This window comes from Mauremys reevesii, linkage group 6, assembly GCF_016161935.1.
Source record: "Mauremys reevesii isolate NIE-2019 linkage group 6, ASM1616193v1, whole genome shotgun sequence".
Taxonomy (NCBI): domain Eukaryota; kingdom Metazoa; phylum Chordata; order Testudines; family Geoemydidae; genus Mauremys; species Mauremys reevesii.
The window spans coordinates 85,490,103-85,504,040 of NC_052628.1; the positions used below are offsets into that span (position 1 = coordinate 85,490,103).

Here is a 13,938-nt window from a genome sequence, read left to right on the forward strand (position 1 = left end):
CGGTGAGGATCGGTGATGAGTCCCATTGTCGCGTGTCCAGAGCCAGGGATCGGAGCCAGTTGCCACGTGGCTGGAGCTGTGAGTCAGCGCCCAGGGCCAGTACCTGCCGCCACACGTCCAGAGCCGGGGCTGCATGGCTTGAGCCAGTAGCCAGCGCTCGCTGCTGCACAGCCGGAGCTAGGGGTCAGTGCCATGAATTGGCACCTGGGGCTAGCTCCCACCACGTGGCCGGAGCCCGGGAACAGAACTGGGGGTTGATGCCTGTTGCCATGCAGCTGGGGCAGAGTCTGTGTAGCTAGAGCCCGGGGCCACCACATGGCTGGAACTGGGGGCCAGCACCTGCCACACAGCTGGAGACAGGTCTTGGAGCCGGGTGTGTGTGTATCAGTACTCACTGTCCTGCGGTCGGAGCCTGGGGCCGCACGACCAGGCTCCTGAAGTCCTGTCTCTGGAGCCTGCCGTCCAAACTCCCTCCCCCCAAGGTGGGTCAAGAACTCACCTCGCTCCTGCAGCGTTGTGCAGGGTGGTGCATCCAGGAGCAACAAGGAGGGAGTGAGAGGGGCCGATGCTTCTCTTCCCCCCAACCCACGCACCCCTATCATTGCCCAGGAGGCTTTCATGGCCGCATGAAAAGCCCCTGGTGGCTGCATGCGGCCATGATGGCCGCATTTGAGAAACATTGGCCTAGCTCCTAAAATCCCTTATAATTGTAGTTACAGAGGACTTGTATACATTACTCTTATAACTGAATCATTTTCAAAGGTTACCTAGATTTAAGCACTAATACCAAATATAGATCATAACATACTCTGAGCTTCTGCTATAATTATAAAAACAACTTATTTCATAAAAGTTAAACCCCAATGGGTTTTGTACATGAAGATTCAACCCCTGCACATGCAAGTGTTAGAATTGGTCAGCTGTGTATGCAGGTGCTTACATACCACAAGTGCACACATGGGGATGACATGGAGGCCTCACTGAAAATCAGGCCCTGCATGTTTGTGTTATAGCTTTGGTTGACCAACAAAATTTGTATGTACCATTTCTAATTGCTGTTGTAGAATGTATTTTAAGTGAGGACTCTCTGCTTACTACAGGACAAAAATATCCCAAGACATTGAAAGACTGATTCATCAGAATGATATTATAGACAGAGTCATGTATGACCTTGATAATCCCAGGTAGGCTATATTTGTGGTAAAACAATCTTCAATTTGATGATTGCCAATTTTGTTTTCTTCAAGGAAACTATTCTGGCTTAAGATAAAGTACCGTAGATGTGAAGTCTGTGGTAAAGCCTGTAGCCCTAATCAGGGCAATACTGTACCTTATGTATTATTCTAGATAGATTTCCAATTAAAAAATCTGAATTAACAAAGGAGTTCCAAAGATCCATTTCACTTACTTACAATGATCTTTTTTTCTTTCTTTTAAAGTTATTCAGTGCCAGAAGAGGGGGAGATTTTGAAGTTCAACTCCAAATTTGAGTCTGGAAATCTGCGCAAAGTTGTTCAAATTAGAAAGTAAGATATCTTTCATTTTCTTATTTTGCATATGTACTGCAAATTTCTTACTTTAAGAAGACTTATTTCTCTTTGTTAATCTTCAGAAACGAGTATGATCTCATTCTGAACTCAGATATAAACAGCAATCACTATCACCAATGGTTTTATTTTGAAGTCAGTGGAATGCGGCCAGGCATTGGGTACCGATTTAACATCATCAACTGTGAAAAGTCGAACAGTCAGTTTAATTATGGTAAGACTTCTTTTCAAAAGGGATGGAAAATTAGCATGTAGGGAGACCTACTGGACTAGCCAGAACAGGATACTTTCCCCCCACTGGGATCACTAGATTGATTTGTAATAAAGAGATAAATAAACTCCTAATATTTCATGTGACAATGTCATTAGAAAACTGTAAAATAAGCGATTAAAAGAACCTGTGTGTGTATGTGTTTAAAATTATTTTTCAAATGGAAAACCAAGGAAGTATTATTTTTTGAGTAAAGCTCAAGTATAAGAATGCTGTTCCAGGCTCGTCCTAAAATTGTGGTAGGGCTATTATCAGAAGGTGCTGGAAAAGACAAGCTGAGTTGTACATGGATGCCAAGAGGATGAAAACTGGGAGCCATTAAGACCTTCCTGAAAGTTTTTTGCATGTTTTAGTAAATGAAAATAGGTGCAAACATTGTCAAACAACTTTGTCTCCTGGATTTGGGGGATTTACGTGTGAGGGGAAAATGTCACGTTGCTGAGAAATTAAATGTTATCAGTAAGTCCATGTAGGAGACCAGAATGAGCTATAAGTTTAAGTGGAAACAACTCAAGTTCTCTTTTTCAAAATTCTTTATTTACATCCCCACTTTAGAAATGTTCATACATTGATATGTGATATCTGAAATTTCTAGCCAGTAGTGTCTATCGAGATTGGGCGGACACTCTTCCAAACTATGTGCTGACATCCAAGTGTGTAAAAAAGAGCATTGTCCCCACTAATGTTCTTTTCTTCCATCCACCAAAGGATCAGTGGCCTTAGAACACTTCCTTCATCAGTCTTTCTTTTTTTACCCTCTTGGGCATTTTCCTGGTTAGTTTTTTTTAAAGTTTGTTTTTTCACCAGTGTCATTGTGGGCATCCAGGGCTAGTTTTTCAGCTCTTACGTTTTTCAGCCTTGTTGTGCCTCTGTACCAATAGTTGGGTCTGCAGACCTCTGTGGCACTATTAAGGCAGGCTTCAGGTGCTGTGGTTCTTGTGATGCCGCAGTGTTGGTCACAGACAGCTGTGTTCAGTGCCTTTGGTACTTGAGTGAAATATCAGACCTAGACAGATGTTCTGTCTACCTTGCCTTCACTTCCTGAACCTGGAGGAAGCACAAAAATCCTATCAGACTCTTTTTAATAGAGGAAGCTTGAGACTTAGTGGGCACTCTGGTACTGAATGTCAGGGATAGTCTGTTACTCAAAAGATCTGAATACCAAAAGAGCCTGCTTGTGACATGGATCAAAGCAGAATGTAAAAGTCAGTGGGAAGAGCATGAAGCCCTGCCATTTAGGCCCAAGAGCCCAACTCAGTGTCACGCTAGCTTCCGTTTCTCTGGATAATCAAATTGAAAGTTAAATAGTTTCTCCCTAGCTGCACAGCAGATTCAGAGAAACAGAAGGCTCCATTTTGACTTAACCCACTAAGAAATTCAGGTGCCCACTCAATAGTTACAATCATTGCAGGATAATACTTTTTCACAGAGCCCATAATTAAAACAGGAGACTCCTTGTCACAAGAAGTTGAGGCCAAGAATTTAGCGATAACTCAATATTCTTGTTATCCATAGAAATGTCTAAACCCTCTTGAATTTTCCTATCAAAAATTTTGGAAGGAATATTAAACCTCCTGCTTGAAGGCTTGAGCCAATCTCTGACGGCGGTTAGGATGAGCCCTACTGTGAAGGCCACCCCACTTCTGTTATGCCTTCTGAAGCATCTGGTACTGTTCACTGTGGGGAGACAGGATAGCATGGGCTATCCTATTTTGGTATTCAGACTAGAGAAACTCCTTACCTTGCTGGTTCTGCCCAACCTGGACTTTCAGAATGAGGCCAGAGCCTGTACCCAAACCAGACATCCTTGTACCGCATAGCTTGAATGCTGCCTGGATAATGTCTTCAGAGAGAAGCTGATCTGCTGCTGTTGCAGACATCTTGCTCCATAGTGGAAAACCTTTAACCAGGCTGAAAAAGCCAAATGAAAGAGATGTTTCTATTTAGGCAGTTCAACACCTTTCTCCAGTGGCAGCTCCAATTGCAGTGATACTAGACAGTTTACTTTCCCTGAAATAATTGGGTCTGTCTCTAAGCCTGATAAGAGTTTAGCTGGCAGTGATCTCTGCAAATCCTCCCTATTTACAAGACCACATTGTCTTTTCACATCCCAGAGTGAGGGCAGTCAGGACCAAGGGTCAGAGTTGGGTCAAACCTGAGGCTGGTGCCTTGACATTTCCTAAAATACCTCTTGAGTTTATATAGGCCAGGGAGCCAATCAGGAGCCATGAGGCTGCAGCCTGTCAGACAGCTGGAGGCTTCCAATGGTCTGTGCCCACAGCAAGTCATGGGCAAGTGGAGTGCAAGCTTGTGACAGCTGCTGCTAGGTGGTAGCATGGAGAAGTTAGCTGCCTGGCAGCTCTGCAGGCCTGGATTCTAGACTCATGGGGCCTTACACTCACCAGTCAGGAAACACCCCTACTTTCTTGAGACCCTACTTCACTATTGATTATATTGATGGGGTCTCCCTCTGGGCCTACCACTACCTGCTCTGTTTATCGGTGGAAACTGCCTTTCTGGTAGCGTTTTGCCTTTCAGATAGGAGGGATTCCTGCCCTCAAGGCAGGCCCCCCATATATGGTCTTTCACAAGGGCAAGGACTCCCTCAGGCCTCACCCTAAGTTTTCTATGCAAGGCAGCTTCCGACTTCCTTGTCAATTTGTCAGTTCACCCCCTGGTTTTCTTTCCTAACTCACGTTCTACCCCAGGTGAAATGAAACTTCACATTAGATAGAACCTGGCCATTCAGGTACACACTTAGGTTCTTTATGGTGTTTGAAAGTTTTAAGAGAGAACCCATATTATCCCAGAGACTAAGTGGGCCTTGGTCTATATCAGGACTTGTTACAGTCTGGATATGAAAGATCCCCCTAGACTTATTAGGGCTTAAACGGCCTCGGTGTCCTGCTTAGTTTACTTCCCAGTATCCGAGAGAGGTAGAACAGCAACATGGAACTTGAGCCACACATTTATCACTCGCTGTTCCTTGGTACAAGCTTCCAGGCCAGATGCTAGTTTGGGAAGGGCTAGCCTACAATCACAGTTCACTTGTAAAAAACTAGGCAATTAGTAGTCACCAAGAGCCGAATCTGTGTAGCGAATCACTTGAAGTAAAACCAGATATGTAACATACAACAGTTCTTTGCAGTGTGTTGTCCACACAAACATCTTGCTCAGATTTTTTCTAAACTACTTCTAGCAACTCAAAAGTCTTCATCCTTCCCCTGAAACCTTGCTATGAACTGTGTAAAATTTCTGTTAGAGCCAAGTGAACTATTCTTAACAAATAATGGACTCAAACAAAGTTAGTCCTATTATCTGCTTCCTAATTATCATCATTAGCAAATTTTGATTTTTATGAAGTTGCTGGATAGTCAAAACTGACGGCAGGCTTGTCTGCTCAGTGGGTTAGGTAATGCGTATTATGGGACTGTGATTTCTAAAGCACACTAACATGTTGCATATTGCTCTGTTTAGACTGGAGTGGGCAAACTTTTTGGCCTGAGGGCCACATCTGGGTGGGGAAATTGTATGCAGGACCATGAATGTAGGGCTGGGGCAGAGGGTTGGGGTGTGGATGGGAGTGCAGTGTGCAGGAGGGGGCTCAAGGCAAGGGGTTGGGGTGCAGGAGGAGGGGGCTCAGGGCAGGAGGTTGGGGTGCAGGAGGGGGTGTGCCATGTACGGCAGGGTAGGGGGTTGGGATGCGGGCTCCGGCTTGGCACCGCTTACCTCGAGCGGCTTTGGGCTAACAGAGGCATGCAGTGGGGCTAAGGCAGGCTCCCTGCCTGCCCTGTGCCTCCGCCACTCCTGGAAGTGGCCAACATGTCCGGCAGTGGCTCCTGGGGGTTGGGTGTGGCAGGACAGGCAGCTCCAAATGCGTGCTGCCCTCGCCTGTGGGTACCACCCCCAGAGCTCCCATTTGCCATGGTTCCCCGTTCCCAGCCAACGGGAGCTGCGAGGGGTAGCGCCTGCAGGCGAAGGGAGCGCACAAAGCCCTCTATTCCCCACCCCCAGTGGTTGCAGGGACATGGTGCTTCTGGGAGCAGCGCAGGGCCAGGGCAGGCAGGGAGCCTGCCTTAGCCCGACTGCGCCACGGGGCTGGCAATCCCGCTGGCCGAACTGAAAGCCCTGACGGGCCGGATCTGGCCCACAGGCCTTAGTTTGCCCTCCCCTGGTTTAGACCTTGCTGCTACATTCTGAAGGTTTGCGCACATGCCTTAATATAGTACTTAATATAGTACTGTTTGGAAAAGGAAACATTTTTCTTATTTACCTGAAAAGCTTTGCTTATAAAACAGTATCTGTTTTTCATTGGTATTGTGGTTATCCAGTTTTTCAGGTGGGTGGATTGAGATACAAGAAGGCTGAGACTTACTATGAAATTTTATAGTGACAGTTGGTTAGATGTGATTAAATCCAGGATCTTGCTGTTTTAGTGTCCATTCGAACCACTGCATTATTTTTAAATTACATTTGGTCTTTTTGACCCATGTTTCATTTGTACATTGCTCATCTCGAGTCATTTTTCAATTTATATGTCTCTTGGCTGTTAGAAGATGGCATGACATTCAATCTTTATAATGGACTCTGTAGGTTAGACTTCTATAAAAAGTGAAATGAATATAGTGTGCTTACATGAGACTGTATTCAGATGTGATCCATTGCTCGTTAGCTGTACAAACAGAATTCAGTGACCTTAAGATAAAAATCGAATGCATTTTTCTTAAAGGTATGCAGCCCCTCATGTATTCTGTTCAGGAGGCGTTAAATTCCAGGCCATGGTGGACTCGTGTTGGGACAGATATTTGTTACTATAAGTAAGTATGCCAACAAAAAATGGAGGTAAGCAAACCTGTTATGCTGAAGATTAGAACAAAATCTATTTTATATGACTAGAATGAGCGCAACCATGAAATGTGGTAATGTTTAATATTTCTATAGCAAAGCAATTGTGTGGTTGGCTTTTTTTTTAAGTTAATTAGATGTTGACGAATTTGGAAAATAAATTAAGTATTTTGTTAATGCTATATTGATAAAATTTTCTGGGAAAATTGTATGTATTGAATAACTGGTGTATATAAATATTTAAGCATATTTGTATTAAGAACTTAACCTTAATACCTTTAATACCTCGCATGTGGTATTGTTGACTTTCTTTTTGAGATCCTGTGATGGAACCTCTTTCTAGGTCTTTACTCCTTGTTTACTGGAGAGACCTCAGAGTGTAAAACAGGAAAACTGCTTATCTTTACAAATGGCCTTGTCGTGGGAGGAGTTGTAGGGTCCCCTCTTGTCATCCCTTCTGTTCAATGGCTGTCTGTTTTGGTTCCCACTCCCACCCTCACCCCATTAAAATTTCCCACCATGTCTACTCCAGAGTGTTTCTACCAGTAGTAGGAGCAGTGTACACAGAAGCATACAAGTGTTGTAACCATCATATGATCTCGCACTTCTTGGAGTCAGGGGGTTTTCATATTTATGTTTAGAAATGATAACCTCTGATGTAGTAAAAATATCTACACATCTCTAACACTTTTATGTTGGTTTCACTTCACTTTTAGGAATCACTTTGCTAGAAGTTCAATTGCTGCTGGTGGTCAGAAAGGAAAATCCTATTACACAATTACATTCACAGTAAACTTCCCACACAAGGATGATGTCTGCTACTTTGCTTACCACTATCCATATACGTATTCGACTTTAAGGGTGAGAGAATCCTTGAACTGGATTACTCGGATGTCCATTTATATTACTGTATCTCTTTCCATGTGAAAATGCTGACTGCTTCCAAATATTAGTTCATAGATACAAAAAGGGTACATAAATGAAAGTGCATATGTTGAAAAGTAATAAAACACTCTCATCAAAAGTTCAAGTAAGAAAGTAATCAGTCTGTTACAATATATGTAATAAGTTTACTTGTTCTTTAGAACAAAAAACTTCAAGAAATTTGACATGATCTTCATTTCCCCTATATGATATGTCTGATAATTATAAGAATTACAACTATATCAGTAATTCACTTAGATGTTCCCTTCTCTCCCCTCCCTCCTCCAAAAGGCATTGAAAACACTGACATCAGGAGAGTATGGATAAAAGTTGACAGCTGGATATAACTCCTCTGTAAAGTTGCCTAGAATGACATTGTTTACTATGATCTAGATCTATCTCCCATTGAAGTCCATTGAGAGTTTTTCTATGCACTTTGGTGGGAATTTGATGAGGCAAACATGGCTAAGATGATAGTGTCAAATTTAGTCTAGGTTCTGTCTATCATATCTTGTCTGTCTATTTGTACCTTGCTCATTATGGATCTGAACTACTAAGGTTAAGATTACAAAGTATTAAAAAAGACATTTTCAGGATAATAAATTGAGTGAAGTTGGGGTATTGTGACGTTTTGTTGATGTTTGTAAAGCAAAGTGAGATGCTTAACTAGAATGTGCTGCATTGGTTATATTAACAAAAGCAGATCTGGGACTCATCATAGAATAGATCAATATTGAATGAGGCTGATCATTTGGGACCATTCACAAACCAAGTGGCTGCTCCTTGAGGGAGTATCGTGGTTAAAAACAGAATAAAAGGGTGGCGCACAGAAGTGGAAAGTGCTCCAAAAAAACAATTAAAGACTCAAAACACTTTAGACAAAAGAAAACATTAGTCAGCTATAGATGTAGTGGAAACCTGAAAGGTATTTCATGGCCAAAGTAGTGATGGGAGAATTATCTTCTATACCTGGAACAATAAAAATAAAATACTTAAATAAATCTTTATTTATCATATACAAAATTGCAAAGGACTTAAGTACCTTTTCATCATTTTGGGGATGAAGATGCATCTTCAGAAATTGGAATCCCTGCACAACCCTCAGCAGATCTATTTTCGACATGATACTCTGTGTGAGACCCTGTCTGGGAACAGCTGCCCTTTAGTCACTATCACAGCCATGCCGGAGTCGAATTACTATGAACATATCTGTCAGTTCAGTAAGTATAAATTCTCTCTGATCCACTTAAACAATTATGTAATATTAGCTCTTTTGAAAAATGTTAATGCTTCATTTGTCTGCAATTCTTGGTGGGGTCTTTACTGTAAAAATAGCAAAATTCAGTTATATTCATGAGATTACCACTGATTGGTCTGCTCACAATTATAATTTGCTTTTGTGTTTAAACAAACAAAACAACCCCACCTGATTCTTGAATTGTTAAAGATAAATTTTAGACCTGCATGTTTTCTAAACATGATTTTTCTTTCGAAAAAAAAAGTACTCTGTCAACTGCCAAATAAGATTTATTCTTATGCTAAACTTTTTTAATGTTATTTCAAGACAGTCCCTAATTCCTCATTCTTTAGTGTTCTTCATGATCTTATAGCAGTTCTTTTTAGTGCAAAAATGTATTTTCCATGGAGCTCATTTCATAAATCTCACATAAGGACTGGTGATTGTACAACCATATGGCCCCCAAAGCATCCCATTTTTGTTTCTGAATTTCTCTCCATTTTGAAGAGAGGAATTTGAATTATATCATGTAAGTTACCAATCACCAATTCTTTTAACAGATGGTGTTTATGTAGTTTTTTCATGTTGCATTAAATTTAAAATCCACTGAGGCACTTGTAACAATCAATATTTATGATAAAATCCTGTCATAAAGAATCCCGAATTCATGCAAATGCACTTTGAAAAATACTGTACATCACCATCCACCAACTCGAGCTATGTATTGTTTTCAAACTGTTTTAATTTACTTGTTTTACATCTTGCAATTTTTGTGAATGTTTCTTTTAGGGAATCGTCCTTACATTTTCTTATCTGCTCGTGTACATCCTGGAGAGACTAATGCAAGCTGGGTTATGAAGGGAACATTGGAATATCTTATGAGTAATAACCCCACTGCCCAGAGTTTACGAGAATCCTATATTTTTAAAATTGTCCCTATGCTCAACCCAGATGGTGTCATCAATGGAAAGTAAGTTAAGCTTTGCTCACAAGTACAATTAATTAAAGATCTTTCTGTATCTTGTAATAAAAACAATGTTGAAGTCTTAAAATAAAAATGCAGTAGTTTTCCAGAATTAACACAGTCAGTATTCAAGCTCGATTTTTTTTTTCATATTTGGATTTTAGTCTTTTTCCAGTGGTTTGCTAGCTAACAAAACTACTATAAACAAATCTTACTGACAAAATATTTTCCTGATTTTTCTTCAGTCAAACATATGTACTAGTAATTTTAAGAGCCTCCATGATCCAGACTGTGAAAAACTTCCTTTTAAATGTAGGATCTTTTATATGCTATCTGTTTTGAGATGGCACTTTTTTATAAGAATTAACTGCGGCTTTAAGTCACAGCCCTGGGTACAAGCAGTAACATGGAATTTAATAGGGAGGCTTATGCCAGTGAGAGCCGAAGAGGAAGCGCAGCGTACATAGTTATGGGGCCATAGACTCATCCATCGATGTCATGTGTACCGGGTATGCCACAAATTCATTGGAATGTTAGAACATTACTGCAGCACAGTTGTTGGAATGGAGGGTTAGCAATGAAGTAATTAAAGTATGAGCCAAATATGTAGCATAGGTTAAGGTTTATGTACTGTTTACGAATCCAGATTTCTCACAAAGCTGGCTTCTAGTACTTTTTTGTTAGTGAAGAATCAGTAGTGTAAATGTGTTCCTATACAAGAAGGTAATGCTGTCTCTCAGTGTTGATTTCTTTGAATTTTACTATTAAAATATTGTGTTCTCAGGATAGTGTTTTTGTAAATTGCATTTATAAAAATAAGTACCTCCACAGAACTTGCTTTTGCAATATGGTTTTCCAGAACATATTTTATCATAGTTTTACATATACACATGTACCCCTCACAAATATCTCTTGGTAGAGCAATAGATAAGATGTGCTGTTTATCTGCCCTAAATTCTCAACTTCTTAAAGTCCCCAGATTTCTGGCTTAAAGAACACCAAATTGACACAATTTTATATCTTAACTAAGCCTAATAACTAAAATAAGTTTTATACAAAGATATTTCAAATAATTGAAAATAAAGGTAAAAATCCAACAATTTTTACACATTCTCATCCAAAAATTAATAATCCTTACATCTAATGCAAGAAAAGATGATGGTTTATAATCTGTCTCAGATCGAAGGGTGTTATGGAAGTCAATTCAGTATTCAAACACCTTGTCAAAAAAAAGGACTAAAGCAGGGGAAAAACAATTCCCAATTTAATTCACTAAGGGTTAACCACAAGGTTCCACACTGCCATTCTTTAATATTAGTATCGTCCCCAAAGGGATGGTCACAGATGTTTCAATATCACTTTTAATAAAGACTTCTAGGAGAAGCTCAACTTACTACATTCAGCTACCAAGAATTTAGGTGGAAATAGTTTTCTGAGGTCAAATCTATAACTTCTCTTTAATTAGTAAACATGACAGCAGGTGTGACTACTTGCTCAGAAAGTTTCTTAAAGATGCTGATATGTGGCACATAAATAGCCCCTCTGGGCTTCACAGCTGCTCAGTTGTCCCCCACCCTGCTCCCAGCCATTCTTACTCACAGACACCCCAGCAAACACTCACTGGTTTAAAAACTCATGTTAATGCATGAATGCCAAGGATATGTCTCTGCAGATTGAAAACCAAAAATGTAAAATAAAATACTTAAAATGTCTGTATGAACTTGTTAAACTTACAGTACTACTTAAGTCTTTCTGAAACATTGCTTGCTGTAGACACTGATCTTCCTGGTTTCTGTTAGTCTTCTACTAGCTAGTTGGTCTCCTCTATGCTACCAGGCTTGCCTGTGACAGGTCTTGTATGTTGGCTGATGGTGGGTTCCATATCCCTGTCAATTGTCAGTCAAAGCAGGGGTGGAGACAAAAGCCTTGCTTGAAGTCATGTGGCTTCTGGAGTTGTGATGGTGTATAAAGGGTACATGAGTTATCTTTGAAGCTACTATTTTTTAAAGGTTCACAAGCATGCTTTCTTCTTGATGATCTGAATAAGATTCCATTGAAGTTACCAGGCTTCCCATCCAGTTAGATTTGATTTGATCATCTTAATGGAGATCAGGATCTTTCCACAAATTAGCAAATTGTATGAAGAATTCTAGAAAAATTCAACAGATTCAGCAAATCTATCACTGAACATCACTGTCTATTTAGCAGTTCCAAAAGATCAAATTGAGCAGACAAATTATGGTCACAAGATCATGACCTAGACAAAAAGATTGAACAATAAAATCATTGACCATCTTACAAAAATTTAAATTTAAAAGGCTATTAATTTTTTTAAAACTAGAACTTATCAATTTTGAACTGAATTTGTTGACTTATCACACTTGTTCAAACATCCAGTTTTCTCAACAGATAATTTTACTTCCTCTAATCTCAAAGCAAGTAAGTAGGCAAATATCTTTAAATAAAAATTTACTTCCATATAATTTTGGCTAATCCAAGTAAAATATATTAGTAACCACTAAATTAACTCTTCTGCTAGAATAAAACATGTTGTTAATACAAACTGGAATTTAAATTTCACTTGACCACACAAATTAAGTAGTTGCGTTACAGGCAAAACTTGAACTAGTGAGGATAACTTTTAAAATAAAAGTGAGGTTATATTGTGAGACGTACATTCCTTTATAAATTTGTCTTTCATAGCCATCGCTGTTCTTTAAGTGGGGAGGATTTGAACAGACAGTGGCAAAACCCAAACCCAGACCTTCATCCCACAATTTACCATGCCAAGGGCTTGCTACAATATTTGGCTGCTATAAAACGTTTGCCTCTGGTGAGTATGTGTTTGCCCAAAATAGGCATTTCAAAATCATTTTAGCTTTTTGTATAGATACTGTCTCGCTTTCTGTAAAAGAAAACACATTTATAGGTGCTTGCAACCGCTTCACATGCTTACAAATGTGAGTTGGAGGGTTAATCAGAAATTTCTGGAACTATTTCCAGTTGTATTGAAGCAGGGGCGGCTCTAGGATTTGCGCCACCCCAAGCAGGGCGGCACGCCGCGGGGGGCGCTCTGGCGGTCACCAGTCCCGCGGCTCCCGTGGACCTCCCGCAGACGTGCCTGCGGAGGGTCCACTGGTCCCGCGGCTCCGGTGGACCTCCCCTAGGCACGCCTGCGGATGCTCCACCGGAGCCGCAGGACCAGCAGACCCTCCGCAGGCATGTCTGCAGGAGGTCCAGCGGAGCCCCGGGACCAGCGGACCCTCCACAGCCATGCCTGCGGGAGGTCCGCCGGAGCCGCCTGCCGCCCTCCCGCGGGACGCTGCCCCAAGTGCGCGCTTGGGACGCTGGGGTCTGGAGCCGGCCCTGTATTGAAGGAGAGCAATCACTTTGGTTAATGCTGCAAAAATATTTAGTTATAATGCCCTAGTTTTAATTCTTGAGCCTTTCAGTACTGCATATCTAGCATTTGTTTGCAGGTGTTGTTGAGTTAGAGGATGGAAAAAAGCCTCATGTTCTGAACATCAGAGTGGGTGTTTTTTTTGTTTTTTGTTTTTTGTTTTTTTTTTGGTTAAGGCAGTTGTAGTAACAAAAACAGTTGAATTCAGAAAGTTTTAGATGTGCTGCGTTGCTAGGTTTGAAATTTTCTTTGGAAATGGCTTAGTTTTATATACTCAAACAGCAATTTGGAACATATGCAATATGTCTAAACTTCACGTTGGAAAATATATCGTACAGTATATATGCATAACTACATAAGCCCCCAATCCTGCCAGAATGTATGCATATACTTAATATTACACTTGTGAGTCATCACTTTGAAACCCATGAGATGTCCTTGCAGAATCAGGACCCAAGGGACAAATTATGGTTTCCGTATAGGGTTTAATATGGAAGGGAGAGATGGGATAACTTTAAATTATCTGATGCTGTAGCCTGTTTTAAAACATTGCTTTTATTTCTCTATTTTTTGTAGGTTTACTGTGATTATCATGGTCATTCTCGTAAAAAGAATGTATTCATGTATGGCTGCAGCATCAAAGAGACGGTGTGGCACACTAATGTTAGCGCTGCCTCTTGTGACCTGATTGAGGACCTCGGTTATAGGGTGAGTAAAAGTTAAACCTTCAAGTAAGTTGTGAAAGTGTAA

The 13,938-nt window shown here is 40.7% G+C and overlaps 1 protein-coding gene across 8 annotated transcripts in view; it reads left to right on the forward strand.

Annotated features, from left to right (window-relative positions):
* The window catches only part of AGTPBP1 (ATP/GTP binding carboxypeptidase 1), a 127,351-nt gene that overhangs the window by 67,643 nt on the left and 45,770 nt on the right, over positions 1-13,938 (forward strand). For all 8 annotated transcript variants that reach the window (XM_039543046.1, XM_039543045.1, XM_039543047.1 and 5 more), the window contains 9 exons: positions 1,101-1,184; positions 1,440-1,526; positions 1,613-1,761; positions 6,548-6,635; positions 7,380-7,524; positions 8,654-8,807; positions 9,614-9,794; positions 12,492-12,621; positions 13,765-13,896. In XM_039543046.1, coding sequence (XP_039398980.1) covers positions 1,101-1,184; positions 1,440-1,526; positions 1,613-1,761; positions 6,548-6,635; positions 7,380-7,524; positions 8,654-8,807; positions 9,614-9,794; positions 12,492-12,621; positions 13,765-13,896 — 1,150 coding nt within the window. The remainder of the gene's footprint in view (positions 1-1,100; positions 1,185-1,439; positions 1,527-1,612; positions 1,762-6,547; positions 6,636-7,379; positions 7,525-8,653; positions 8,808-9,613; positions 9,795-12,491; positions 12,622-13,764; positions 13,897-13,938) is intronic.